The 26,322-nt window shown below is 31.9% G+C and overlaps 1 protein-coding gene across 14 annotated transcripts in view; it reads right to left on the bottom strand.

The window, feature by feature from the left end:
- Window positions 1-26,322, bottom strand: part of Hr3 (nuclear hormone receptor 3 ROR-beta) — a 451,432-nt gene that overhangs the window by 56,810 nt on the left and 368,300 nt on the right. For 2 of the 14 annotated variants that reach the window (XM_072522738.1, XM_072522727.1), the window contains exon 1: window positions 21,074-21,407. The exons of 5 other annotated variants lie outside the window; for them this stretch is intronic. Coding sequence is in view for 1 of the 9 variants with exons in the window: in XM_072522732.1 (XP_072378833.1) it covers window positions 20,438-20,468 (31 nt within the window). In the remaining 8 variants the exon portion in view is untranslated. 7 more of the 14 variants (XM_072522740.1, XM_072522729.1, XM_072522732.1 and 4 more) reach the window with 5 other exon arrangements.

Genomic DNA, 26,322 nt, shown 5'->3' on the forward strand with positions numbered 1-26,322 from the left:
GAGAAATTAAAGTCCGAATTGAAACTGCAAGGCAAGCATTTGTGAAAATGAAGACAATGCTTACCAACAGAGACCTTTAGTTGCATCTCAGATTGAGGGCTCTAAGATGTTACATATTTTCTATACGGAATGGAAGCTTGGACATTGAAGAAACAACACATAAAAAAAATAGAAGCGTTCGAAATGTGGTGTTACTGAAGAATATTAAAAATTCAGTGGGTTCAAAGGATTACCAATGCTGAGGTACTACGACGTCTAAATAAGGAGCTAGAAATTATGAACAGCATAAAAAGAAGAAAACTATTATTTGGGTCACATAACCAGAGGAGAAAAATATGAGCTGCTGAGAATTCTTATGCAAGGAAGGATCCAAGGAAGAAGAAGCATAGGAAGAAGACGCATCTCCTGGCTGAGGAACCTTAGAGAATGGTTTAACTGTAGTTCACTACAATTTTCAGAGCAGCAGCCAACAAAGTGACCATAACCGTTATGATATCCAACCTCCGATAGGAGATGGAACTTTAAGAAGAAGGTAAAACTAAACTGAAAGTAATCACGTATTCTCACTAGACACAGCTTACTCAGGTCCTATTTCTGCAAAATGGACAAAGTGGATAGATCTAGATGCATATTTTGTGAAATTGCAATATAAAACTGTAAATATATCAGCAATTGAAAATTTATTTTTACGTTAGCAGCGGTACAGCTTTAGAAAAAAGACTATTCTTCCGTATTTGATATCTATTAAATCTAATGAGTTGTATATGAAGACATATTAGTATGTAATAGTTTTAACACCGTACAACCCTGTAAAACAAACATTGTTGATGAGTGTAGATCGGTTTCCGCCCACACACGGTTCCTCAAGCAATGCAAACAAATCATCCGCCTACTACCGATCATAAATTGTTTCTGGAAAACAAGGTACGTAATGTTTAGATAACAACATGAATTAATCAGACGAGACACGTGAAAATGAACACTGTCGAGATATCTGCTAAGCGACAGTAAAAATAAAACTCTCTAATTGGGAAAGGAGTTCTCCAAAAACCCAAAAGATGACGAAAGCTGAAAGCTGAATAGTTTGGCGGTTCATTGGTAAAATCAACACGCACAAATATTTGGATTTCGATCGCGGCCGTTGACCCTGTCACTGACAGAAACTCTAGTCATGGAATTTAACGGTTGCTGAATTTTTTTAATAAAATGTGATGTTAGGAATAACTAAAAGACGTTCGAATACATATTAAAAATAATAGAAAAATAATTGATGTTGACTTTTTATGCCGTAAAAATTATAACAATATAAATATAAAAATATTTCGATAGTTTCTAATTCGAATATTAACTATTCGGTAATCGGTATTGTTAATTCGCTAAATTAATGGTGGCTTAAAAATTAGAAAGCTAGTAGTCAAATTTTTATCTATCCAACAGAAAAGTATGTATTAGTTTGAAAACATCTAAAAGTTCCAACTATTTTCAAAAATATAGAGTGATGTACGAAATATATGTATTTTTATAGACTTAAGACTCTTTATGAACTATTTACTATTTAAATATACAGCGCTAGTCAAAAGTCCGTTCCCCTATCATAGCTTTTGAAAGGTTGTACTTATAATAGTGAAATTTGGAGGGAGGTAATAAACAGACGTAGGCTTCTTAACTAGTCTTAACAAATGACGTAATAGTGACAGATGACGTTACAGCGCCATTGTGACAGATAATTTTAAATAGGACCTTATGGCAAGTAATACCTCGTTTGAAAGGTATTGAAAATACCTATTCAACGATACTAATTTTATTTGAGTTTAAACTCATTTTGATGAATAAATTAAATAAATACTAAAATTGTAATGTCAACTTTTTTGACAATAACCAAAGGCGAACGTTAGAATATTTATTAATATTAAATAAATACTGCAATTCTAGTTTGGATTTAGTTAATAAAAATTCTACCGTCCGTCTCGGGTTATTTGTCAAAAAAGTTGACGTTTGTCAATTCTCTAGTTGTTTTTAGTTTGCAAAAGCGTTTATAGCTCAATATTTAGTTTCTGTTTTTGCTTAGTATAGTCAATTCTCTAGTTATTTTTAGTTTGCAAACGCGTTTATACCTGAATATTTAGTTTCTGTTGATGTAAAGTCAGAATGGTACGTACTGTAGCCGACAAAGTAGCAACTGTGTGAATTGGTGAATGTGGAAATAATTTCCATGCAGCGGAACGTCTTTTTAATGTAGGTACCCCGATCGCCCTACATCAGCCCTATCGCTTACAATCGCCATAATTTCAGAAATGGTAGTGAACCCTACTTCTTCTGCAGCCCAAGTTGCATCTATCTATGAAATCAGTCAAAAGACAGTACACCGAGTGTTGGCTGAAAACAAATTTCGTCCATACAAATTAAAAATTGTGCACAAACTTTCAGATGATGACCCCGACCGAAGACTATAATTCTGTGAAAATATGTCCAATAAAATAAATCAACAGCCCGATTACATAAAAACAATTTGTTTTAGTGAAGAAAGTACTTTTTCTCTCAATGAAAATGTTAACACACACAATGTGAGGTATTGGAGTGACACAAACCTCACGTCTTTAGTGAAACACATACTCAATTTCCAAAAAAAAAAAATGTTTGGGCAGGTATTTTGGGAAACCACATAGTTGGGTCTGTTTTTCTCAATACTAACACTCAATACAACCGGTGAAGTATATCTGGAGATATTACAAAATCCGCTAATACTTGAAATTCTGGAGGATAATCCAGATGAATTCGGCAACTTGAAAATCAGAGATATCGTGGTAGATGGATTGGACGACGAGGTAAACCTATGCTGATGCTTAAATTCTTGAACAACGAGGGGATCACCAACATACGAATTATATTGTGCATTATGAACACTAAAAATTCCATTTTTTGTGAATGTAGCATTGTCGAAAGCAAAATGTACCTGAACAAAATTGTCATTTTGATTTTTCTTATTTTGAAACCATCTAGCGAATTCTTCACGAGCAGGAAAATCTTCTTGTAGCAGTACTTGTACCTTTGTAAAATGAAAAGGGTATAAATTTTCGTTGTGTAAGATATTTCCTACCGAATATTTTAAAATTGTGGGATATATAGCAGATCTTCGAACGCTAATTTCTGGATTTTTCTCAACTTCCCTTAAAATACCATCTTCATGTGCTGCTGTTACTTAATCATGTGGTTCTCTTTCATTATTTTTTGGCCACTGAACCTGTTTCTCTTAATCGTTGATTAACAGCTGTAAATATTGAATGAGTAGGATCACAATTGCAAAAATATTCGGGGTATCTACGTTGTGCTGATCGTGCACCTCAGCAACACCTCATTTCGCCATTAACTAAAGCATATCAGCGTATTCCCCATTAGTAAAAACCATTTTTCTTGAATTGAAATTGTTATATTTGAATGCCACAAAGTAAAACACCAAAAGATACACTTCGCGAACTGACCACAATTTGACAATGAAAAACGTAATTTTACTTCTTTTGACAGATCAAAGCCAACTAGTGAAAAAAATATGACTGTAACTATTTTTCTGACTAAAAAACGAAACATTTTCAAATCTATTTTTCTGGACAACGGTGTATCGTATGGACTGAGAGTAAAAGTATTTTAGTACTAGAATACCTGAAAATTTAATGGTCTAGTACCACGAATTCTTAAAAGGTAAAGACAAAAAAAATCGGTTGCCTGTAAAGTCGGTTTTACGGGCGAAGATTTTACGTGACAACGTCTTTTTCTCGGTAGAATATTTATTGATATGAATATTATTAAATTGCACAATAGGAACAAGGAATTGAATGAAAATAAGAATTGCACAAATTTTAACTATAGAAATATATTTTGTTTACTAAAACATTGTACATGTAAACTTAAACTTAACTAATTTCTATTTGAGTGATTTTGTTGAGGACAGGACGATGATAGGAGAAATAGCATCGCACCAGCGGACCGATCATGTTTGAGTGGGAGAGAGACGCAAGGCATTCGCCGGTCCGGCGGGCCTCTCTCTCGTTTGGTGACTCATCGTAACAGACGTGAGCGGGCGTTACACTTTTTCATGAGTGACTCCGAGCCACAACCTAATTTAAGACGTTGTCACTTCAAAAAGTTATGCGTTAAAATAACCATTGACCTACCTAAAACGGACGCCTATGATAGGTACTAAAAATTAGCAATTTATGAAATCGATTCAACCCTGAAGGATAAATAATCGTACAAATTTTCGTTTTTCTACATAGAAGCGTTCTGGAGATATTTAAAAAAAAAACTAATTGCAAGGCGCCATCTTCAAAGAGCTCTAGCTCTCTTAGGAAACATTTTCGGACTGTGTGAATTGGGTTAAATTGTCTTAAAATTATCTGAGGAATCTCCGGTCCTCGTTTGTTACGAGAGTTTCTGGACATCCTGTATAGTTGTGTTCTCAGACTACCAGAAGGTTTACAATTATTTTAGAACAAACATATAAGAAATCTACAGATTCAAAGGGATAAAACTTTCTCATATTGAAATTGGGATTGTTCAATAGAAATAGAACAGCGTATAGCAAAAGTCAAAACGGCATTTATTAGGAAGGATATCATCTTCAAAAGACCGAGATCTGCTTTTGAAAACTAAATGATGCATGCTGCATTGTTATGTTTTTAGCGCTGTTTTATGGAATGGATGCTAGGAACTTTTCTCAATTGTGGATGATCAGGCATATAAGGAGAAAAATCGATTTTCTAGCTTCAAAATCTATTAAATTGGTTTAATTATGATACTCACCAACATCTAATAGTTAGAAAGGTAACCGTGTTACGTGTACGTTGCCAGAGCTATGAGAACTGTGCTATACTGAAGCGAGTTTGCGAAACGCTTATACAATGGAATCAATTATAATCGTTTAAAATAATAATCAAGTCCGCCTTTCATACGGTGTCTACTTTTACAATTGAGATATTGATTCTACAAGCTGCAGGAGCCAAATTTCAATTTTAATATACAGTGTACAAATCAAGTAATATCATCACTTCATGTCTTCTTTTATAGGTATAGTGACTTAAGAAAAAATAAAGAGAGTGGACATTACAAATTGTGGAAGAAGGGAATGAGGAATACAAGTTGTGTTATGTAAGAAAAAGCAACACTAAATAAAGTGAATTCGTGTAATTAAAGTCGAAGTTGGTAAAGATAAAAAAAGAGGATATCTTTGTGAGTACAGCTTATTTCCCAAATATCTGATATTAGGATAAGAGGGATGAAACCATAGAAGTTCAAATTGTGCTTTCTAAAAGGTACAATGTATAGTCAGGGCTCTGGAAAATGAGACGGCGGGAATTACAGTAAGCGGAATTTCTATTAATAACCTGATATATGCAGACCATACTGTGTAAATAACGGAGAATATTGATGACCTTAAAAGAAAAGTCCCTAAATTATAAAGTCCCTAAAGTTCCTTATACAGGGAAACCAAATAATAATGTCCAACTTTTTTTATAAACAAATGCGACAAAATACAAAAATGCCATACAAAAGCTGCACTCTTCACCTTTAAGATGCATTTTGATTTTATTGCATAGAATAATCTGATCAAAAGATATCAAATTACCGTCAAGATATTAATACAAAATTGATTTCGTGAACGTAACTGACATTCAAAATTGCCGGTCGCTTCAAGCGTTGTTTCTGAGAGAACAGTTCATTCTATACAAAAAGTGCTAAAAAACATTCTTGTTTAAAATTATCTCAGCTACATATTTTATTTGAAATATTTTTTCTACGACGCACAGATTCTTGGTGAATCGATTTCTTCGGTCCCCTTCCACAACCGGAGGTTTTAGAGAGAAGCCCGGATGTGGGAGTGGTAAACTCTTTTGTATAATTTTGGGATCTTAAAATTGACATTCTCAGCAAAATTCAGCTTGTTCTTATAATTTTTAGAGGTTCAGGGGCATTTTCATCTTTGACGACTGAAGAATACTAAAGATATCCTACCAACCAAAGCCCACAAGAGAAGAAATTGAAGAAATAATAAAAGGTATAAAAAATCAAGAAAGCCTCGGGAGAGCGGCATTGTGGCAGATAATTTAAAATATGGAGAAGTGGCCTTAATAAACCAACTTAGTGAGCTAATACTAGAAGTGTGGGATGCCGAATAAATGCCTCAAGAATGAAAAAGTCGATTATAATTCCTATATACAAAAAGTATTATTACTTATTGGAAGTAATATATAAAGTGCTCGCCATACTAATTAAAAAACGATTAGAAATATATGTAGAGAAAAATTTAGGAGAATACCAGGGAGGATTTCGGAAAGAAAGAACAATAACCGATCAAATTTTTATGCTAAAACAAATCCTGATCAATTGCTATGAATACAACATTTCAGCACAAGTAATTTTCATTGATTACAAAGCCGCCTACGAAACAATAGACAGAAACAAATTATCAGAAACGCTAAAAGAGTTCCAAGAGCCAGAAGAAATAGTAAAATTGGTAAAAATGACAATTTTACATGAAATGGAAAAGAACTGGCAAATATAGCAAAAAGCTAAATTGGGGAAAGCTCTAAATTGGGACCGAAAGTTAATATTAATAAATCGAAGTACATGTAAATCTCGAGCAAAACAGGAATAAACACCAGGGAATCCTTTATATTGGACGTGGAGGATGGATCAGTTGTAGAATTCGAGAAGGTGGGTGAATATATGTACTTAGGTACTCTTATTGATTAGACATGTAAGGAAGAAACTGAAATCAACCTGAGACTGACCAAGAGCAACAGGCGTGTTGAAGCCATAAGCAAAATAATTAAGGCCAAAGATATATCTCGTAATACAAAAATAAGAGTATACAAAACAAATTGGAAGCATGAGAAAGAAAGATACTTCGCAGAATGTTTGGTGGAAAAGTAGTAGAGGGAGAATGAAGAAAACGAACTAATGCAGAAGTGTACCATTTGTATGCTAATCCTACAATAACAAAAGTGGTGAAAAAACGTAGACTAGAATGGCTCGGACATCTAGAAAGAATGCAAGGTAATAGAATAGTTAAGAATATTGCTTGGACAGTACCGGAGGGCAAAAAAAAGAGAGGAAGACCAAGAAATGTAGTGATGGAAGATGTCTGAGAGATGGAAATCAGAGATTAAAAGCTGGTAGCTAAAAACAGAAAACGATGGAAATTATCCATCCAGCAATGGGCCTAAATGGCCTGTTAACACTGTACATACATACATCCTACCAACTTACCACCAATGAAACAAACCGAGTTACCAATAAAGAGAATTTGCAAAGCACCTCGAAAGAAACAAAATTAAACAATAAAATAAAGATAAAAAATCGCAATATCTAGACCATGTGCTGAGAGGGACAAAATACTAGCTTCTGCAAGTTATCATTCAGGGAAAGATTATTGAAACACGTAGCGTTGGAGCAAGACGAACGTCTTGGCTCTGTAATCTCAGACATTGCTGTTGTCTTGATTGTTGATTTGAAGAACACTTGAGAAAGTGTTCTTTAAATTAACTGTTTAGAGCAAATGAAAAGAGAATATTGCAAAACTTAGTATAATTTGGAAAACTGTTTTAATAAAACATATCAATTTAATGAGAGAGTGTCATTGTCAAGGTTCTGTCCCAAGGCAATGCCTATGTTTATTAATGGCAAAAAAGAGGAATTTCAAACAGATAGTCCTCAGTTTTTAATTTATACTGACTATTTTGTGTTGTAGAAAAAAGACTAGAAACTAACTAACACAGTAATAGGATACCTAAGTATGTTCGTATGAAAATGGAGTTCCTATTGCAAAAAAGATATATTGCAAAAGCAGATAAAAGCAAATGTAATTTGTATTACAAGACATTTAATGGAATTATATACCAATAAACAAGTGTATACCCATAATGCTTATACTGACTATATTGAAACAGTTACCAAAAGCAGGTATTCGAGTTCAAACTTGCAGCAGAGTAAGGCATTCGAGTTTAAACTCGAGCAGCAAAGTATGGGGCACAGTGTGACGTCACTATCGGTAAGCGTTGAATCTGCATTACCGGCCGAGCACGAACCTTAGCCAAGACCGAAACCATTTGTCAACTGTCAATTCTACTTCTTTTCCTTATCTTATGTCAACTGTCAATTCTTCTTCGTCTCTCAAACTGTCAATTCTTTTTCTTTTTCGTAGCTAATGTCAGAACGAAGCCACCGACCAATGGGAACAGTCCCGTCCACAACAAAGTCCCGTCGTCACAAATGAAACGACACGGGGTATATGACACAAGCATGACAGACATATTTTGCTGTTTAACGATTTGAGACTGTGACACGTGCGGAAACCGTAACGAGCTGCATACTATATTTTATCTACGACGAACAAGTAATTTATTTTTTAAATTTGTTATTGTACTTCCGGTCTTTTAAACTTAACACACATAGATATATATATATATATATATATATATATATATATATATATATATATATAATCTTGGTTATTTCTTTAACCGCTGTGAAGTTTAAATTAATTTATAGTCAATAAAAAACGTTTAAATTCAAAATATTTACCAGTATAATGATTAGATAAAACCCCATCTACTTAATACTCACATCTTCTATCACATCTAGTCCTACACAACAAACACAAATAATGCTTACCATGATTTTGAAATAGCAAGAATTTATTGAAAAAGCAGATCCTCATCGTCATGTAAAAAAAATACCTACTTGTATCAAGACATATGTAAGAGGGAGTGACAAAGCATCAAGAATAAAGAAGGGCTGATAAATTTCATTTTAGGAAAAGTTGCAACGAGAAATTACATTGTTGATTAATGTATGCTCATGGTACCGTTATAATAAAATTTAATGTGATGTTAAAAACATACAATTAGAGCAAAGTTTGGGGTAAAGACACGGCTCTTTAAAAAAAGGTTTAAAACTTAGTAGGACAATATCAATATATCTATAACGTTTATTCAAAGTTTGAGTTACTACCACAAATAAGATGCATATTATATGGTGAAATAATTATGAAAATTGATCGTTCTGGGTACGTGGATCGGTAATATCGAGCAATGGGAAAATAAATTAAAAATGTGTATACCTAATAAGAGTTAGAGCAGGATGGATTTAATGAAAAATGCTAGTTAGATGTTTGTCATAAAAATTCCAAACTAGTGACAGTTTAGGTGTGTGGCAGCAATACCAGCATGACGGAACATATGTTGAGAAAGCTAGGGACGTTGAACGTATCAGCTTACTGGAAAGAGTCGGAGATGAATACCACAGAAGATCTGGTGGGAGACTAATGCGAGAGATGTTTTTTTTTTTTTTTTGGACTTCCACAGGGTAGCATATTAAGCCCAATACTATTTATTTTATATAATATGGATATAGAAAATTGTATTAATAGCCCAACAAAAATTATTCAATATGCTGATGATGTAGTAGTTTACACAGCCCACAAATCATTGGATATATGTAAAAATAATTTTGATCTCTCAATTAAAGCTGTTCTTAATCACTATGAAAATATTGGTTTAGATATATCAGAATCTAAAACTGAAATTTGTATTTTCTCTAGAAAACATCAAATTCCACAAGGGCATCTGGAAGTAGGTCAAATTCAGTTCCCTATTAAAAATTGTATAAAATATCTCGGTACTTATTTAGACAGAAAACTACTATGGAAGGATCAAATTCATCATGTCATAAAAAAGTCTGAAAATGCAATGAACATTCTAAGAGCCTTTTGTAGAACTAACTGGGGCGCTGATCCAAATGTAGCACATTTATTTTACCGTACTATGATTCGTCCCATTTTCGATTACAGTTGTCATTTATATGGAACTGCCGCAAACACACATTTAAATAAATTAGAAATACAAAAAAATAAATGCCTTCGGCTTTGTCTTGGATATTTGAATTCTACACCTGTTAATATAATGGAAGTTGAGGCGATAGAACCACCTCTGAAATTTCGACGGGAGTTTTTAAGTGATAAATTCATTACTAGAGCCATAGGGAAAAATACTAACTATCTACAGGATATTCATATTTTATCAATTTTAGATCTAACTCATAAATATTGGACAAAGAAAAAATGTTCTCTTCTGGTAAATAGTTACCTGAGGATATCTCAATACCGACATACTTTCTATACGTATGAAAATCAAGTTTCACCTATGTATTCCCATATATTAGAAGAGCTTTTTTCAAAACATATTAATACCTTTTTTATGGACAGTAATTTAGATCCAGTCGCTTTTCAATCATTTACACGGCATAAATGGCCAAACTATCAGTTTTACTTTACAGACGGATCTAAAGTACAAAACAAAGTAGGATGTGCATTAATTAATGTTCAAAGCGGATTTAAAAAATTATTGAAATTGCCAGCTGAATCATCGATATACACTGCTGAAATGACAGCGATTCTTCTTGCATTAAGGCATATACATAGTAACGAACCCTACAGCTGCATAATATTTACAGACAGTAAGAGTGTCGTCGACAGACTAACAAACGTACATAGGTCCAAACAACTAAATCATATAGAACTAGAAATTATGACTATTTACAATAAAATTACAAATTTAGGGAAAAGCATTATTATATCATGGATAAAGGGACACGCGGGCATTAAGGGCAATGAAATAGCAGATAGCCTAGCCAAATCTGCCCTAGACATAGGCGAAGAAGCTCCCTTGAACTTACTCCCCTTTTCAGACATTGATATAATTAGTAAACAGCATCAAAAAGAAAAATGGCAAACATATTATCGAAACACGAGAACTGGAAATAATTACAAACAAATGCAGCCTGAAATACCCATAAAAAGATGGTTTCATACTCTATCAAATCGCCATTTCATAAGGGTTATAAACAGATTAAGATCTAATCATGCTCTTACCCCCCTTCATATGTACAAGTTGGGTCTCGCGGAGTCACCTAATTGCAAGTGTGGAAAAGAAGGTAACTTATTACATATTTTTCTTGAATGTTCCCACGAATCAGTAAACATAAACAAATTTTATGATAATCTTATTATATTAAAAATTCCACTTCCCGTCTACCTGAACAATTTGATTTTCTCTAGAGATATCAATATATTAAAAATGATTTACGAACATATCAAAAACTGTAAATATAAATTGTAGCTTAAAACTAACTTATATTTAAGTAAATATTGTATTATAGCAAAAAAAAAAAAAAAAAAAAAAAAAAATTAAATATAAAAAGAAAAAAAAAATTAAAAAAAAAAAAAATCATAAAGAAATAAAAAAAAAAAAAAAAAAAAAAAAAAAAAAGATGTAAACCTCCGAGATGTTGAATCGGGTTATGTCTTAGCGCAGGAAAAAAAAAAAAAAAAAAAAAAAAAAAAAAAAAAAAAAAAAAAAAAAAAAAAAAAATTAAAAAAAAAAAAAAAGAATTATTACTAATTACTAATTATTAATTGTTAATTGCTAATTATTACAAATTGCACGTTAGATTGTACGGATGATTATATGTTTATTCCTCTAATTGTAAAAAATTACTCTGATTGTAAAAATTGTTTGTCTTTAAATTTGTCTGGCTAATTGGCTCGGCCAAGGCCATCAAACTAAATAAAAAAAAAAAAAAAAAAAAAAAAAAAAAAAAAAAAAAAAAAAAAAAAACAAGTAATATTTCGACCAAATGATTAATTACAATTCCGAAAGATTGAACTGCCAGATTTTGGATGGAGTCAATAACCTTTGTATCTAGCTGTGTAATCGATAAGCATTTCATTTAATTCTGGGCTTTCTTGAAACTTTTATTACTAAAATTATATGTGATAGTTAAAAATTTATTGTTCGTTATAATTAGCAGTGGTGGCGGAGTAGAGATATAGAATAAATAAAGGAAGATAACGGACTAATTTGAATAATTTCCCAAGATTAGATGACGGTGTCATAGAGAAATTATTTTTTGTACATTGCACAATATGGCATAAGGTGGTGTTAGAGAAGAAAAATAAGTTTCTGGTATTTAAAAACATTACTTGGCGAAACTAATTATTATAATATTTCATATAATAATAATTTATATTATAATTATTTTAATAATTATTGTACTATGACGGGAGAGATTTAATTTCGATTCAGAGCCTCTGCATATGTCGCTCTGGTGATAATACGTATAAGCGGATGGCAGATGCCCTGCATTGAAATTAAATCTAAGACCGTCTTTCTGTTTCTGGTATTTTTTACGTAAAAAGATTAATAATAGCTATGAAACAAATATTCATTAATATTTTAGTATGAGCAGATTTACCAATAGTATGTTATGGTTGTGTGAGATGGGTGATGTTAGAAAAACAAAAGGAAAGTTGAAAGCAAAATTCATGTAGTGAGGATGAAATATGACAGACTGCCAAGAAGAGCTCTAGATTGTAAAATAAAATGCATAAGACCTAAAGGTAGGCCACGTAAAAGATGGAAGGGCAAATTAGCAGCGGATTCGCACAATCTGCTAATCTTGTAGGCAAGCGGCGCAGAACCACGTATATTGGAAGGCAGAAATTATAGGAGACCAAGACTGAATTTGGGTTGTAGCCATTAAAGTAAGAATGAATACACTTTATTTATTAAATACATCATCAACATCATTGGCTCTACAACCCGTAGTGGATCTTGGTCTGTTCTAGGATAAGCTTACATTTCTTTCTATTTTCCAATTTCCTACTCTGAACACTCATAAGTCGTCTTCCACCTGATCTTTAAATCGTACTCTGGACCGCCTCTTCTCCTCACTCCATCCGGTCTTTAGTTATATATGTGTTTCGACGGCTCCGTCTCGTTTATTCTCTTAAATTGGTCTATCCACCGCAGCCTGTTTATTTTGATGGACCTACTAATACTAGGTTTACTATAAAGGCGGTAAAGCTCACAATTATAGGAATTCTGAGGATTTTACGTTTAAAACTGTCTAAACCAATATTTTCATATCAATATTTTCGTTCTTTTTGTGATTATGTTTAATATTAAAACTCATGTTTATCTTGGGGTTTTGCTATTTGCTTATTATTTATCACCTTCATATACTTAATTTTACCAGTATTAGTGTGGAGCCATTCTTTTTGCTGCTGCTTCCAAAGCCGTGAACGATTAGATAAGGTAAGCCTTTCTTCTGGATATGTTTTCGATATCATCCGTATACGCTATTTGTACCCTCCTGTTAATAATGGCTCTTCTTGTGATTCCAGATTCTCTAATAGATTTCTCTATTACATTGTTGAATAGAAGACAAGATGGCTATCCCTGTCGAAATTCTATCTGTGTCTGGAAAATTCTTGATACTCCATTCTACACTCTTACCTTACATTCGACTGTTGGGAGGATGCTTTTCATGAATTTCACTAAGAATATTGGGATACTGAATTATAACATGGCTTTGTATAGTGCGTTTCTGTCTACACTCCAAAATCCACAAACAAATGGTGTGTACCTTTTCCATACTTATATGTTTTTTCCAAAGCTTGTCCACACTGGTATTTCTCTATTATGTTTTCACAATATCCCGATAGTCGATTGTAAACAATGTAAGCTAATATTTTGTAGGTTACGTTTAGGAGGGTAGTTCCTCTGTGGTTAGAACAAATTGTTTGGTCTCCTTTCATGTGAATAGGTACAATAGTTATACCTACTTTCAGGTCTTTTTACCTGCTTTCAAACCTATTTTTTCTATCTGTTCTAACAAGAAGTCAGATTTTTTGCGCCATGTTTTAAACACTAGGAAGGATTGCCATCTGCTCCTGGAGCATTGTTTTCTTTCAGTTTTTGTATTGCTTTGATGACTTCATCCTCTGTTAAGATGTTATCTTCCTCTCTTTCGTCTTCGATGCCTTCTAGCTGGATTTCTGCTTCTCACAATCTAATTTTACTTCATAATAAATACATAATCCATTTATTTTGGTAACAGATTGGGTAATTGTAGTTAGAAAAATGATAATTGGAATGATTAATATCTATCTTTGAACAAGTGCCAATTTGACTGTATTTATAATCAGAATATTTGTAAAATTATTTTGGGGAATCATTTCTTTAGGAAGAGGTGACAAGACTTCACTAAATCTCTTCTACGCTATTCTGGAACATGACTAAAGACACTTGTTTGAAAACAGAAAAAACATTGATGGAAGAGAGATTAAATCATTTACACTTTGCGTTAAGGTATTGTACTAATTTCAGATTACTTGATCAAAGTAAAAGCATGCTTAAAGAACTTCAAACAGCATGGCAGTATGTTTGGAAATACACTTAAGTTAAACTAAAATATATACCTGATACGGGAAATAAAAATTAATATAGACAACTATAAACTACAACGAAGAACATTTTCCAGTTGGGTAGCATATGGAAAAGTAAAACGCATGTTTAAGAGTAATATTCCAATTTCATTTAAACCTAAAGTGGAATTGCGCTGGTAACATGACAAGAATGAATGGAGGAAATTGTACGAAAAATATATTAGAAAGACGATCAACAAATGAAAAAAGTTGTAGAATAAAATCACATATATATTATGAATATATGATCTGAAAACAGTGAGAGCCATCGAAGCAGCTTAGAATAGAAGAGATTAGCTTCTTTGAGGAAGACTTATGTTTAATAGTCCATGCAACATGCTGTATGATAATGTTTTTTCCAAATATATAGTCCAAATATTGCCTAATTAATGTTTGTTTTTTTTAATGAAGCAAAGAGTAACTACAAGTCTTGCCGCCTTTGTAGTGTAAACGCATCCGTTCATAACGAATAAAGAATCTCCAGGTTAAAAAAAACACTGTAAATGGTATTCAACATTATCCTACAGAAGGTACACTCATAAAATATCAACAAAATAATGATATTAGCGAGCCATTTCATTTACGAAGATACCATATAATAATTTTTGAAGATGTAGTTAAGGACAATAAAATGATGAGAAATGACATCATTAAAACTTTATAAAAAACGGCCAAACTCCCTGTTATCATGAAAAGAAATGAGAATGGTAGCATAAAGTTAGTAAACAAAAACTTACACAATCACGAGAAGAGCAAAAAGTATAAACCAACGCTATATAAGGAATTCTGGAACTAAACAGAAATGCGAATAAAGACAAATGTAAATCAGTTAATTTAGAATAGAAAAAGAAAAAACCAAGAAAAACTTTTGTCATTGATACTTCTGATCACTACATTGAGCACAATGTAGTGATCAGAAGTGTAAAGTTTAGATGTGTAAATATAATATCTATAGGAATAAAATGTCAACGGAGAAGTAGACTAGACGATGCTTTGTTATAATAATGTATGTAAGAAAATCCCTCTTATGAGTCCATGGCAAGTGATATTACGAGCTAATAGGAAATTTTGAAATTTGACAAATATTGTTCTTCTATAATTCTACATAAAAAATACAAAAAAGCAACGGGGACAGATACGGGAAAGGAGATTGTAACCATTTACAGATGTAATATGTAGGATGATAGAAGTGCAATAGAGAATGAGAAGAGACGAATATAAGTGAACAATATTATTTAGTCTCCATTGTTCCAATCTTTCTCCAATATATATATATATATATATATATATATATATATATATATATATATATATATATATATATATATATATATATATTTGCACCTGAGTGTATATATATATATATATATATATATATATACACTCAGGTGCAAAAAAATCGATCCATTCCTTATTTCTTATTTATTTGAAGTTGTATCATTTTAGAGGAGACATTAAATTAGGTATGTAAATTTAGGTGTACCCTCGTATACGAGAAATAAAATAATATTTTTAATATTGCTTTTTATATTTCTTAAAACAAATTGGTATTTCAGATTTTTGTCAAAAAGGGTCTAAAGCAAGTAGATATTTATTGAATGTTGTTTTTAATTCAACAACCATACTAGTGTAGTGATTTTATTTTCAAAACGTGTTATATTTTTATTTAATCATCCTTCCTAAATGTCTCTAACTCCGACAGATGCTGCAAGGGCGGTAACTTTAGTTCAAGATGGTCGTAGCCAATATTATGCAGCTGAAATGTTGGGTGTTAGTCGATCTTCGGTTCAAAGAGCAGTTCGGCGTTTTAGCGACACCGGTAACTTCACAAGAAGACCAGGATCAGGTCGTAGAAGGGTAACATCCGAAAGAGATGATCGATTTCTGGTCTCATCATGTTTGAGAAATCGGCATCTAACTTCAGTTGAACTGGCAAATCGTCTGAGAGAAGTGAGAAATGTGGATGTAAGTAGATGGACAGTTCGTCGACTACTTGTAGAAGGTAATTTATTATCCAGAAGGCCAGCCCTATCTCCAATACTATCCATAGAACATCGCAGAGCTTTCCTTGCTTTTGCAAGAGAACATGAAAACTGGAGTGATGCAGAGTAGAAATACTCTTATATTAATGGAGCATAAATATTTCATAACGTTCCATCGGAGAGGTAAAGCAAGAAAAAATGCTCCTTTTTAAAAATGACGGCAAATATCATAGACCGATTCGTAAGAAAATGAGTGAATAACAATTACTTTGGCACGTAGTTAACGTCGTAAATGATCTTTTATACGGAATCTAGAAATGAATTCTAAAAGTATAAATTGATTGTCTTTGAAATGCCGAAGTAATGATGCAAAATATTTTTTCAGCTATCAAAATTTCTAAAAAATACTTATTCACAAATAATGTTGACCTTTAGCTTCTTCTATCCTTTATCTTTTATCTATCCTGTGCCTCTTTAGCTTCTCTTAATCATCCTAAAATTCTTGTAGAAAAATATAAAAAGAAATATACTTCTTGGTTTAACACTTTCAGGTCGCTGATATTGCACGATGAAGTAATAAAAGAACTGATGAAAGGATTTGCAAAATGAGTTTTCAAACCTAAAGCAATAAGTAAAAAGAAAATGAATATGAGGAAGAGACACAAACGATTAGCAGGGAAATAAAAACAAAAGTGAGAAAACTTAAAATACGTAAATAACGATTAAAAAAGGCGGTAAAAATACGTAAGTGAATATAACCCACCTTTTTTTCACCACAAATTTCACATTAAAAAGTAACAGAATAAAGACAAACAAATAAGTCGGCATTTTCTTTTAACAGATGCTTTATACCTTTAAGAAATATTATCCTAACAGCTTCTTGCTGTATCGACAGGATGATGAGGATTGAAGATTAAATTTCAAACGTATGTACGACAGGTTAATACTGACACACAAACAAAGGAGATAAGTGGAACTGCAATAATTACAAAGGCATATCTCTACTTAATGTAACGTACAAGATGATAACTACTTCATTGAAAGGAAGGCTTCAAGGACACACAAAAAATAGAACGAACAATTATCAAAATCAATTTCGGTAAGGAAGGTCAACGGTCGGTTCAATATGTACATTAAAGCAAATATTGAACAAAAACGAGAGCTTTTATAGATTTCAAACAGTCTTTCGACCAAATTAAAAGAAAATAATTATTCAGTCAAGTATAAATTAAGCAACCCACGCATAAGAAGATTTAATGGAAGAAAGACGTCAACCCAAAAACAAAATTAAGCAAGCAAAAGAAGAATAGTTTAAAGAACAATGCATAGAAATAGAAGAATACCAGAAAAGACATGGTAGTTTTATACTGAAAGATACAAATGAGAAACTAGTGTTGAAAACTAACGAAAAATTAAAGAGGTAAACAATCAATGATTTCTTGAAAGACAATAGAATAGAACAGATGGAAGTAGAAGGTGGTGTGGTTTTAAAGATATTAAAAGAAGAAATTAAAATGGCATTAAAAACAGCAAAAATGGCAAAGCAGTAGGTCCAGATCAAATCTCGATAGAAAGCTTAAAATGCATAAATGATGAAATCTTAGACATTGTAGTATACTTGTTTAACAAAATATACAAAACAATATCTATACCGAAACACTGGTTACTCTCCACCTTTTGCACTATCCATAAAAGTACAAACGCTAAAGACCGCAGTGAATACAGAGCACTAAAATTAAATCATGTTCTCAAATGTTTCCTGAAAATAATACATAGTCGTATAAATAGAAAACTGGAAGAAGGAATAGATGAGAGTCTGTGTGAATTCAGAAACGGACTAGGAACCAGAGAGGCGTTATTTGCTTTAATGTGATAGCTCAAAGATGCATGGATATGAATATGGATGTGCATCTGTGTTATGTTGATTTGGGAAAAGCATTTGACAAAGTGGGACATAATCAGGTTGGTTCAAGAGTTGTCAGATGACGATTATGATAAACGTGAACAATTTGCAAACTTAGTTATGAAACATTTTTTTATATAATGTTATGTTTTCGGATTAGACCACTTTTGTTTACGGAAACGTAAATCTGTATAATTATATACGTTGGTCACGTAACAATCCTCGTTGGATGCAAGAGTATCACACCCATTATCTAAAAAAAAATGTATGGGTTGGAATAATATGCCACAAAATAGTATTCGAAACCTTTTTATTGGAGGAATCTTAAGTGGTCCGACATATTTAAATTTATTGGAAAACAGGGTTATGCCTGAGTTGGTTCGGTTATTTACAAACCCAAGTAAGTGCTTTCCATGGGCTTTTTAATTTAGGAATTTCATTATTTGAAATTTGCAGACAATAACAATACCCCAAGCAACAGCATTTTGCTGCAATATGATAGAGCTATACCTCAATATATATGTGGGGTTAATAAATACCTAAATAATGTGTTTTCTAGAAAATAAATTGAAAGGCGTGGTTTTATAGAATGGCCTCTGCGATCACCCGATGTGACACCTTTAGACTATTTTCTATGGGGTTAAAAACATCGTTTAGTCGAAATTTTGAACGGTTAGCCATGTTGAAAAATGTATTGCAAAATTTTAAAGATCGCAATATTTTGAACATCAGCTGTAACTCCCATTACTTCATGTTTTCTAATTTTCTTTTAAGTTTTTTAACAACTTTTTTACTAGTGCACTGACCTTGTTTCGGTATTTCTATCAGGATATAAATTATTATTAAAGATTATTCAACTTAAACGAGTTTATTCAATCATAGCCATCTTGTAATATTTTATAGGTGGATATATTAGAAATTTAGTTATAACTCTAAAATTATGGCATTAAGGTATATGTAAATACGCTGTAATTTTTAATGATTTCAAAAATAACAGACTTACAGGATGTATTTGAAATACCAAAGTTTATTATATTTCCAGAAAAACGAAAAATCTGACAACAATGTACTATGCCAACAACTACTATAAGATTGGCCGTATTACAAAACCCTCACATCCTGAAGAGGTGTAAAACCTAAACAGGACAACAAAACACAAACAAAGAGAAAATGAAACCAACAGCAAAGACTATCGAGACAATGAACTAAACCCTCACAAACCAAAATTTATATGAGTCAGGAACGCTGTATGTACGTTTAAGATAAGTAGTGGAAACTTTTACTTACCTACAGATATTGATAAATAGAAAAAATGAAAATCATGAGATGGATAAAAACCTTCAGAGAGAGATTATAAAAGCATTTTATTTAAAAAAATATATTAAGAGAAAAATTTAAGCCATTCACACTGTATAAGACAATAATTAGATCTGTTATTAAAACATATGCAACATAAATAAGAGCACTTACAAAAAAATGAGTAAGACTTAAAATTCTGGAAAGAAAAGTTATAAGAACGATATTAATGGGACTAAATATAATTAACGATGATGAATATAAAAAGTTACTGAATCACGAAATTATTAACGAAATAATACCAAGAATGAATAACAATGTACACGAATATTATAGAAAAGGAAACGATGCGATGTTTCTATGTATCAAAAAATGAAAACCTGGTTGTGAAATAGTGAGAAAGAGGAGGAGAAGAGAGAGAGAGAGAGAGAGAGATAGGGTGTAGAGAAAAAAGATGATGAGCGCGAGAAAGAGAGAGTAGAAGAAGTCGAAGAAATTAGAAGGACCAAATAGAAGAAGTATTGAGTCAATTAAAAACAGAAAACTGGAGTAAAGTAATAGCAGATAGAAAAAAATGAAATAAATTAATAGCTCATAAATAAATAAAAAACTATAAATATGAATGATCTTAATAAGAAATCAAAACTATTACACCGACAGTCATTCTACAAAACAAAAAAGGAAGACACCAATGAAAAACATTTATTACTTTCACAATAATCACCGTAGTAATTAACACATCTACTAGTTAACAAGTAAAACAAAAAAATCGTAAAGTTTGTAGCTAAACCATTGAAGTACCTTTACCTCAGTAAACCGCTCAAATAATTAAAGAAGTAAAATATATGAAATTAAATTATAACCAAAAATCAGAATTATTAACCAAACAATTCGAAAAACTTTGCAAACGATCATCAATAATCAAAATATAAATACCTTTAAGTAAATTGTGCATAAATAACTTCATAAACTTTGCTATGAACCCGGAAATGCGAAGTTTCTACACTATCACGAAAAACCATGTAGGTACAAATCACCCGACCTGTACATACGTACGTACACAGAGAATTTTTTTGCCCTTACGTTTTGGAAGTGATCTTTTGGAGGCGCGGTTCACATTGGAGCCAATGAACTTGAGGTTATTAACCGCCGAAAACTGCCAAACAGTGCCGCATTATCAAAAAGAAAAACACTTATCAGCTCCGCGAAAAGAAAGTAGCTAGGAATATCGAAAAAGGCACATCGACCACCTGAATTCGTAATTCCCATGTGATTAAAAAAGAATTAAAAGGCAGAAATTACTTACGACTTGGTTGTGATATCACTAGCCAGTTTATTTTTACTCGATGGAGTGAATGACCGATTACGAAAACAACGAGGTAGAACTAATTATCTAAATCAAGTATTTACAAAATTTGTTTACACGCAAAACTTGAAGATACGTACTACCTGATTATGCAAATATTGCTTTCAAACAATCGCAAATTATTTTAGCTTATCATTTGACCTGTTATGCGGAAGAGATTTTCTTGAAAAATAATTATGTAAGAAACTAATTATTATTGTATTTACCACACGAGCCTTCAGATATATTACTTTTATTTTTACTAAAACTAAATAAGAATTTATTAACAATGTTTATTTATCACTTTCTCACTACCTGTTCGCCACTAAACAACTAAAGAATTTATTATTCGTCCACATCGACACTCCCGTTTTTTATTCACCCCTATTTTCTTCAAAAAAATGTCACCTTCTATGTACAACCACCACATATTTTGGACATTTTTTTAAGAAAAGTCCGTCCTAGCAAATTATCCGTGTATCTTTGAAGTAATATGGGAATGTAGTTGAGGTAAGGAATACATCTCGTGGATCGGTCCTTGTCTAGCGCGTTTGCGTAGCGCCCGGAGTCGGGATGACGTATGTCTCAGCGCCGGTTGGCGTGACGTAGTGATCCCCACTCGGTCGTTGAGTTCGATGACCCCTTCCGTATACAATATGATTATAGACATGGGCGGGTTCGATGGAATACCATGAAGGGATTTCTTTCGCGATCATAATTTAATGCTCAATGAGGGTTTATTGATTAAAGAGACATTAGAAAAATGCAACACAAATATATAATAAATTTTCCCAGTTTTATTCTATTTAACAATACATTACATCCTCGTGAATCTATTATTTGCCATTAAATGTTGATTCCATGCTATTTTTCTATTTTAGAATTACTTTTTCACTGAATCTCTTCTATCAAGAAAATAGTTTAAGAAACATATTTTCTAATATAGTTACTTCTTATTTTATTTTTGACTGTTCTGCTGCAGTATGTTATCGATGCATCTATTCTTCGCGTGTCCAAATGATGCGATTTTTGAAATAATTTTTCGAAAATTAAAAATAAATTTTAATTTTTGTTAATTTTTTTTTTTCATTAAGGCCATCGTGTTAAATTTAATGTTAGATGTGTCTAGTTATTATGTTTAGGTACAGAATCATTGAAAAAATCGTAATTAGAGTAGGCTAATCGAATTATCTTTTAGCCACAAAAGATATTAAAAGTATAACATAACTTGTTTACTAATTTTTGCTTTGTTTAAAAAACAAATTTAAAGAAAATAAGATTATTTGTCAGTCATGTAATAAAATTCATAAACAACTTGACACACACACACACTTGATTTTATGTGGCCAATTTGAAGTATTTTCAAAAGTTTGAAATCCGATGGAAATTCTGCAAAATGAACTAAAATGTAAAGAATGTAAGTACTTCAGAACTTTCGTAATTTCGTTTAGTGTTTTTAATAAATAACTACTTTAGAGAATGAATTTCCTTAAATTACTTTCAGTACAGTCTGGATTACATCATATACCCTACAAAATTGTGAATTATATGTACAGGAGCATTTACAACAACAATCTGAATCAATTTATTACAGAAGGAATAAGGTGTAGTCGATTCATTCAGCTTGGGAATATTTTGAAAGAGTTATTGTCAGAAATATACAACACAAATTTCCTACTGATAAATTACAGTTCTATTTCAATATTAGTTGTCCTATTAGAAAAACCAAACATTACCAAAACCAAATAAAAAAAACATGGGTCACACAAGAAGTAAAATCTTCTAATCTAAGATTATTGAATATGCAATGAATTTTCTACTTCCACAGCCATTAACAGTTTCTATGAGGAAGTCTTAATCTCTATTGAAAACAGTGAAAATCCAACTGCCATTTTTTGTGACCTCAGTCGTGCTTTTGATTGTGTGCAACACGATGTACTCCTCGATAGATTGTACAGATATGGTGTTAGGGGAGTTGCCCATAGTAGGTTTGGTTCCTATCTGAAAGACCGGCACCAAATAGTTAGAGTCAAAAATAACTTCAAGATTTCAATGTCTGATCCGATTGTTAATAAGAATAGGGTATACCACAAGGCTCCATATTGGGATCGATTTTATTTATTTTGTATATTAATGAACTACCATATGTAATGTCTGATGCATTTGTATCAGTTTATGCTGATGACTCAAGAATGCTATATCGCGATAAAGACATAAATTTTTTACAAGATAAAATAACAAACTCACTGAAGACCTTCTCTGATTGGTCCAGTAATCAGTCGCTCCTGTTCAATGTTCATAAAACTAAATTTTTATTATTTACATCTCGTTCAAATTCTACTAAACCTGATTTAAGTATTTCCATCAATGGTGAGGGTATTTTGAGTTGTAGTGATGTGAAGTTTTTAGGAGTGACTTTCGACTCTCATTTATCTTTTAAGACTCATTGTTGGAATGTATGTAAAAAACTCAATTCTAAATGTTATCAATTGATAAATTTGGGTAGAATACTTAGTCTGCAACAGCTTCGTCTTTTTTATTTTGCTGTGGTACAATCGACAATGAGTTACGGTATAACTGTCTGGGGTGGCTCTCTAGTATAAAGGACGTTTTTAAGGCCCAAAAGCGTATTGTCAGATGTATTGCAGGTGTTCCGTATGGTTGGTCTTGTAAAAACCTATTTAGAGATTTAAATATATTAACAGTGTATGGAATTTACATTTTGGAATTATTGATACTAATTCATAAAAATAAAAGAACTTTTTTATGTAACAGTGATATTCACTCGCACAACACAAGAAATAAGAGACAGTTTGTAGTACCCTATCGGCATTTAGAAATAAGTAGGAAGTCATTTACTGTCTCTGGTTTACTACTGTATAATCAACTTCCTCAAAAATTTAAAAACATTCATTCAACTACAGCTTTTAAAAACCAAGTCAAAGAGTACCTAGTGACCATGTGTCCTTATACATTAGGTGAATATTACCAGAGTGTATCTGTGAATGCCCAAGCTGCAATATAACCAAATTTAATATTATTTTAATTATATTATGATGTCCATATTGTACGTTTTATATGTATTTTAATGTTTTAAATATTTTTAGTGTATTGTTTTCATTTTTTTGTAATGATTTAAATTTATAATTTTAGTTTTGACTTGCTGTAAACCTTGTTGTAACTTACAGTCAAATAAACTATCTATCTATCTATCTATCTATCTATCTATGTATCTACTCCTCCCTATTGATAGTTAAAAAAAAATTTTGTTGCAGACTTGTTACACGAAGTCTCAAGAAAGAAGAATTCATTACCATGAATAATGAAAGTATTATTCATTCTTTTGATTAAAAACTTTACATTTGTAAATACCAATCTACAAACGACTATCAAGTTTCAAAAAATAACGTTTAAACCTTTGTTTTAATTTCTGCAGTTTTATTTTGAGAATAAACTGCATGTCTTATCAAAATTTGATTAATTACCAAATTTACTAGATAGTTAGAAGAGTTCAGTGAAAAGTATTTAGTCCGTAAAATTATTGTAGAAGGTACACATCTTTGTTTCATAGTTATCTAGCAAAAAATTTATTAATGCCTGTGGTAATAAGATGACATATATGTGAAAGTATTTATTTCGTATAATTCAACTACATTTTCTTAAATAAAGTTCATAAAAGTTCACCTACTGATAGAATATTGTCCTAAATAATGGCATTATACTCCATATTCATATTGCAACTAGTCATCAAGTTGTATATTTTACATTGAGTATAAAAAAATCACAAAAGCTTAGTACTGGTTCCTCTTCTTCTTATAGCGCCGTCTCTTTTCAAAGGTTGGTAATCCAAATGGTAATTGTAGCTTTGGAAACTTCTGCACGAAAGATTTCTGAGGATGAGCGGTCAAACCATCTCTTCAGGTCTTTCAGCCACGAGTTCTGGCGTCTTCCAACGGATCTTTTGCCTTGCACTTTACCTTCCAATATGATTTGTAATTCCCAAGTATTATAGTTTCCTCTCTTTGATTATGCTTAGTAATTCTTTCTGTTTACTCATGCGCAGAAGTACCTCACCATTGGTTACTTTTTGTGCCCATGGAATTCTCAGCATCCGCATGTATTTATACATCTCAAAGGCATCTAGAACTGGTAATAGTACCGGTTAAGTACAGCAAACATTGTAAAAAAAATATCAAGAAGATGTCCATTCTCGTTGGAATAAATTAAAAGCTATTCATTCTCTGCAATGACAGATTAAGTCAAAAACAAAAACCATTGAGTATAAACCGTCAAGCTTATCACAATACACAAAAAGCATTAGCGAGAGTCATTATTTGCATCACATCACGTCTACCAAGAATTATGTTACAGGTGCACTGTAATGATGCAGGTATATAATACCACAAGAAAAAGACACTGATACGTCTTACTCCATTAATCTTCGATCTAAGTATAGACATCATCATCATCATTCTGGTTTAATAACGATCTGTGGGTCCCAGCCTCATCAAGAATTTCTCTCCAGTTGTCCCTATCCCCATTAAGAAACCTTGGTCTGGGTCTTCCTCTTCTACTCTGACCAATAAGTCTCTCAAGGAACGTTTTTCCAGCTGGGTCAGTTTGTTCCATCTGCATTACAATCCGACCCACCTGAGACATCCTATCTTAATTTATTTTACGATATCTGGTTCCTGATATATTCTATAAAGTTATGTCGACATCATAAAAAAATTCAAAAATGAAGATTAAAAAATAAGGGTAAATATATATCAATATTACAACTGATCCTTAAAGGTAAAATAGAGGGCCGTAGAGGTGTAGGAAGAAAACAAGTTTCTTGGTTAAAAAACATTCGTGAATGGACACAGATAACAAATGCAGGACAATTATTCCATTTTGCAGAAGATCGAGAAGCCTTCGCAATGGTGATCGCCAACGTCGGATAATTCTGATATGGCACGCGAAGAAGAAGAAGAAATATATATCGACAGGGATGATATTCAAGCGGACTTTTTAAAGAAAAAGCAAGTTATCATAGTTTTAACAACGAAAAATTATTAGATTCATTGGAATAATCAACATTTTTCAACGAAAAACTGATATTAACATAATAATAAGTTTAAAATTTTACATAAACAACAAAAAAGTACAGCACTCGCCGTTATTGCCTCTAATTGTTATTTATGTAAGGCTTTCTTGTATTCGTATTATTTGATTTTCAAATAAATAATTAATTTTTGTAAAAGTTATTGGTAAAACATATCATTTATAATTATAATACATAAATATTTAGGTTGCTTATTATTTCTAAACCTTTTCTAATAATAATAACAAAAAAGTAAAATTTTGCAAAATAAATATTTATTTTAAATTGTTTATAACAAATTACTCGGGTCAATAAACAATTTACAAATGAATTAAATGCAATTTTATGTTCTATGCCAGGAGGTACCCACAATTAAAAAAAAAACATCAA

This window comes from Diabrotica undecimpunctata, chromosome 2 (assembly GCF_040954645.1).
Source record: "Diabrotica undecimpunctata isolate CICGRU chromosome 2, icDiaUnde3, whole genome shotgun sequence".
Lineage (NCBI taxonomy): Eukaryota > Metazoa > Arthropoda > Insecta > Coleoptera > Chrysomelidae > Diabrotica > Diabrotica undecimpunctata.